General features: G+C 41.6%; 1 protein-coding gene across 1 annotated transcript in view; it reads left to right on the forward strand.

Moving 5' to 3' along the window:
* Nucleotides 1–4,733: 4,733 nt before the first annotated feature.
* Nucleotides 4,734–5,669, forward strand: part of LOC138969231 (uncharacterized) — a gene marked incomplete in the record, with an annotated part of 180,191 nt that continues 179,255 nt past the window's right edge. Inside the window, 1 exon segment of the mRNA XM_070341978.1 lies at nucleotides 4,734–4,931. Coding sequence (XP_070198079.1) covers nucleotides 4,737–4,931 — 195 coding nt within the window.

Raw genomic sequence — 5,669 nt, forward strand, 5'->3', positions numbered from 1 at the left:
ATAATAATAATAATAATAATAATAATAATAAAAAGAAGGGTTGCAGCAGCCTGCATGCAACTGAGGTCAAAACAAAAAAAACAAAAAAAACAGCCTTGCTGCTTTTTGTGGTGACTAGGTCGTCCTTGAACTTGGACGCATTCCAAAATAACCAACAGCCTTGCTGCTTTTTGTGGTGTATTAAAACATGTAGTCAAAACTTGACAACCGTACATGTAAACTCCAGCCTGACTGCTTTCTGTTGTGAGTGGGACAACCTTCCACGCGGACACGTACCAGAAATCAACGGGCTGGCTGCTGTCTGCGGATAGTGGCAATGTTATATCGAATTAATATTGTCAACTGACACGGGTGTAAACGGCCGGTCTTTATCTGTGCACGCTTCAACTGAAATGTTTATCTGGCGTTGGTTCATATGGTTACTTTTGTCAAAAGTTGCATTTAGCACACTCGGGTGTTTTTGTACAGTCAGGTTTGAATTTACAGACCATAACGAGGTTGGAAAAGGATGGGAACTTTATTAAAGGTACAATACTTTGCGAATGAAAGGTCATATACACTACCACAAATCTGTCCAGATGGAAAGTCAACATCAGCAGCCGGGCTCCTTCATATGCAGAGTACAGATATTGCTGCATTGATTACGTTCATTACATATGTATCAAACCGGGAAATTATTTCTAAAAACAAATCACCCAGCAGACTGAGCCTTTGAATTTTTATATATGTCCGAATCGTTTACACGGGAAGTACTGTATCATGGGCGGATCCAGGGGGGTTTCCGGACCCCCCCCCCTCCCCCCTCCCTAACCTAAACAAAAGAAGAAGAAAAAATTATTTACAAAATAAATAAATTTGAAAATAAAAAAACCAATGGCTCAGATTGCACCAGATTGCTCCACTTTCTTTGATTTGTATCAACATTTTCCGGGGGGAGGCCCCCTAGGCGCCGGCCTTTGTCTTCTGAATGACGGTTTTGGAAGGTAGTTGGGTAATTTGCTGGCTCCGGTTGCACCTGATATGTCAATTTTACTTGTTTTTATCCAAATTTGTCTTCTTAAATTTCGTTTTTTGAAGGTGTATTACGGGAAGTTTTTTGGCTCAGATTGCACCAGATTGCTCCATTTTCGCATCCGCAACTAAACGCTTCGCGTCGTCGAATTCTCCCTAAAAGAAATTTGGAAACCCCCCCTTAAAAAGGATGTGAGTATCTTTAACATTAGTTCCACCGCCCTGACAAAGTGTCGGCATTGTCATCTTTGGCATTGCTTAGAATGGTGAGACGCTGCATTATTACTTTCGCGCTTGATTTCAGTCCGCTGTGAAGTTTGGCTTCTTCTTTTTCATGTGAGTACACTTTAGAAGCTGATCTTTCATACCAAAACGCAAAAATAACATGCATGCGTTAATTTGGCTATATAAACACTGCAGATCGATTTTAGGTTGTCCGCCTTTTCGTATTGTATTTGAGAAATTGTGGGGCCCAGCGGAGTTCCTGCGGCGAACTGCAAACTTCGTCACGTCAACAACCTTGACAGTCTCGCATGGCAAAGGGAACGCACAAGAAGAAGTATCATATTTATATTGCATGTTTGCCTTAGTCACACAAGGAATGAGAATTAATCAGCAATTGGCTTTCTCGTTCTTCGTGCACCTTCATTTTCTTGTGTGTTTTATTCTTTATTATGTCTCAGTCTACGTTCCGTGTTTCTGATGGGAGTACAAGTGCACTAAATACAGTGCATTAACGTTAAGAGGTGTAATTTAAGGATTCAAAGAATCCTGTGTCGGAATAAAACGATTTATTGGCTACATGTATTTGTCTAATTTATATGGGACCGAACAGTTTCCTTGAATATTTACGTTAAAGAGTCATTTGACTTTTTTGTATCAGCTTTTTCCCCTGAAATATGAGGGCTTGCAAACTTACGCATGTAAAACAGAAATTAAAACTGTTATTTTCTTCTTCTTCTTCTTCGTTCATGGGCTTAGACTCCCACGTACACTCGTGTTTTTGCACGAGTGGAATTTTACGTGTATGACCGTTTTTACCCCGCCATTTAGGCAGCCATACGCCGCTTTCGGAGGAAAACTGTTATTTTAATTTCATAACCGTTATTTACATCTTTGCATTTTTGAAATGCTATAACATGTGGAATCAACCCCCTATGAAAGTACAAACAAGACTGATGGCAATACATGGAAGGATTTTATTAATTCTGACACATGCCACAAAGTAAAACGAATCAGAAAAAAATATATAATAAATGTATTATGATCTTGTATCCATGTTGAATTCAGCTGGATCCCGGCATACAACACGCACATGTGCCAAAGGCGATTTTTCTCAGCGATGTTTCACATGCGTCGATATGCGCGTCCGAGTGCGAATTATAGAAACCCATCAATCATAGACGTATTTGAATGATCATCGATCCCTTAGCTTAATATTTAATTGGATTGGGAAAAGTCATGCCATGCATCTCTGAGAGAGAAAAGCTCACATACATCGTAATATTGTTTTACTGTGAACGGCAGGATTGAAAGAAAAAGTGACGGAAAAGGCTTCAACAATCGACAAAAGTCGATGACAGTCAGTCCTGCAACAGGAGGCCATCGCACAACGACGCACAAAAATGTGGACGGCTCTGTGCCTCATCGTCATGGTCAACTGGATGTTGAACTCCTTGACCACTGGGATGGAGCACTTGACCACGTCGTCCTGGCGACGGCTGAGCGGTCAGGACTTGGCGGTCAGTGGTTACGAGGTGTGGGTGCGGGGGAGGTCTAAGGTGGAGTGTATCAGGGAGTGTAACAAGTACAGTCACTGCACCTCCTTTGTCTTCAACGTCTCCTCTCGCACCTGCTACCTGCAGCCTGCTCTGGACAACACTGCTAACACTGCAAGCCTGGGACAGGTGTATGTCAACACAGGTAAGACACCACACACATTGCCAGTCTGTGACAGGTGTATGTCAACACAGGTAAGACACCAACACATTGTACACCTGGGACAGGTGTATGTTAACACAGACAATACAACATTGCACAGCTGGGACAGGTGTATGTTAACACAGGTAAGACCAAACACACACTGCACACCTGGAACAGGTGTATTTTAACGTAGGTAAGACATCACACACGTTGTACACCTTGGATAGGTGTACGTTAATACAGACAAGACAACACTGCACACCTGGCACACGTGGATGTGAACACAGTTTAGACAGAAATAAACATTGTACATCTGTGACACGTACTTGTGAATACAACACCACGTACACTGTAAATATGGGACAAATGTATGCGAAGACAGGTACGACAACACCACTCACACTATACATCTGGGACAGGTATATGGAATCATAGGTAAGACCCACTCCACACACGACTGACAGGTTGGGGGCCCGGGTAGCTCAGGTGGTAGAGCACTGGACTTGTGATCGAAAGGTCGCTGGTTTGAATCCGGGCCGGGACGGACACAGGTCAACTTTATGTGCAGACCCAGAGACAGTATCAATCTCCCACCCCGGTGTCACCACAGTGGCACGTAAAAGACCTCGGTCATTCTGCCATAGGTGCAGATGGCTGATACCACCTAAACACGCATACACTTGTGTATCTCATCTAAAGTCGGGTTAAAACCAGGGAACATGCCAGGGCGTAAAACTTGAATTTCTCTCACGACTGACAGGATACTAAGCTTAGTTTCAAGGCATAATACTGCTGACCAGGATTTGAGAACTGAGAAAGAGAAAAAAAAGAAAGAACAGAAAGACAAATTATTGCAGAAAGAATGTGCACAAACATTATCAGACCCTTCATCATGAAGCTCTCGTAGTCTTACCCAAGAAATAACAAGGAAGGTGAATAAATGTACGATAATGTTAACCAAAATCTGCAGTTTAGTCTTATTTATTTATTTATTTATATGGGAGATTTATATAGCGCTTGACATTCTCTAAGCGCTTTTCATATTAATTTCAGTTTAGTCTTAAAGCTTGAATTGGTAAAGTATAAATGCAATCTAAGGGGTATTTAATAAGGTCATGTCATGAAATGTGCATTAGTATAAGAAGATGATGGGAAACACTCTTAGACGTATCTTACGTGAAAATTGCCAGACTATGCAAGGCTTGATTTAAAAACGATCAATCATTGGAATGCCCGTGCGTGTTCAGCTTTGTATTCTTATGAGTTGTTTGACTGAAATGTTGATTTTAGCACACAAAAAGAGGCAGATATAGTTGATTGTGTTGGAGGGGTGAGTTCCGTGCAAGGTATAGATTGTGCGTGGCCAGTTAACTCGACTATACGTAGACCTGGGAACCCATATGATTTCGCCGTATTTTGTACTCATGATTGTCTAGAATACGAGTAGTATGGTCAGTGGAAAAAATACGACGAGAACATTTCCAAGACTTCTTTTCTTCACAAGCGAATCCCAAAGCTAATCCAGTATTTTGACACATGATGACAGTTTTTGTCAATAAATATTGAAAGAAGCATTTGTTTTAAACGTATTGGTAAATTTAATTAACGGTGCAACGGACGCGCGTGAAACATGTTTGAATCATGGATGTTCAAATGCTATGTTGAGTACGCTCATTTTTCTAAAAATACATCAAGTTTGCTTGAGAATACTCCAAGTGCAAAACATGGGTTCCCAGGTCTATCAGACTCCTTTTTCCTTCTCACTCACATTTATTTTCTTCTAAAAACCATCTACAGATCACATGTGTCGGACAGACAACCCCCCATCTTGTAATGGCTCGGTGACCAGCTGGCATCACAGACTGACGTCATTAATCGGGGACGTGACGTGTCACAGTGACTTCATCAACACCACCAGTGACGTCACTGTTGAATGCACAGATTTTGGCGCGTGGCAGATTGCAGGAAGCTGTCTGCAGTACAAGTGGAGCAACCCGGTAAGTGGATTGATCGTACATTCATGGGAGTTCAGTAAATAAATAAGTTAAATGAATAAGTATTTCACCTAATCAATCCATCAGTGAATCAATCAATGAAACTAATACGTCACTCAGCAAATGATAAATGGCCAGTCTATCATTCAGTCAGTGGATCAATCCGTTAATCAATAATTTGTTAATCACGTGACGGTCAGTGATGGCGCTAAGATTTGTTCAAACTGGTACACAAACTTTTATGATGAAAACTATCCAGAAAAAAGGTAGGCTGGTCATTGGAACCAGTAAGAGTTCAACTCAGAGTACAGGTTTTGTTGTTTTACCAGCGAAAAAAACGGTAGTACTAAAAATCAACCGGTAGGTTATACTGCTAGCCAATAATGTTCCGGTATTTTCTCATTTCAACCGGTAAAATACCGGTAATTACCGGTTAACGCCAAATACTGCGTCACCAAGAAGTCAATCGATGATGGAGACACGGGCCTGAAATGTCATATGAAATCATGGATTTGCTAAAATGGTAGACACACGAATTCACGGAGTAAAACCAAGAAAGTTACGACAAAGTGCTGTGTGTGTGTGTGTGTGTGTGTGTGTGTGTGTGTGTGTGTGTGTGTGTGTGTGTGTGTGTGTGTGTGTGCGTGCGTGCGTGCGTGCGTGCTTGTGTGCGTGTTTGTGTGTGCGTGTTTGTGTGTGCGTGTTTGTGTGTGCGTGTGTGTGTGTGTGTGTGTGTGTTTT

Source organism: Littorina saxatilis, linkage group LG6, assembly GCF_037325665.1.
Source record: "Littorina saxatilis isolate snail1 linkage group LG6, US_GU_Lsax_2.0, whole genome shotgun sequence".
Lineage (NCBI taxonomy): Eukaryota > Metazoa > Mollusca > Gastropoda > Littorinimorpha > Littorinidae > Littorina > Littorina saxatilis.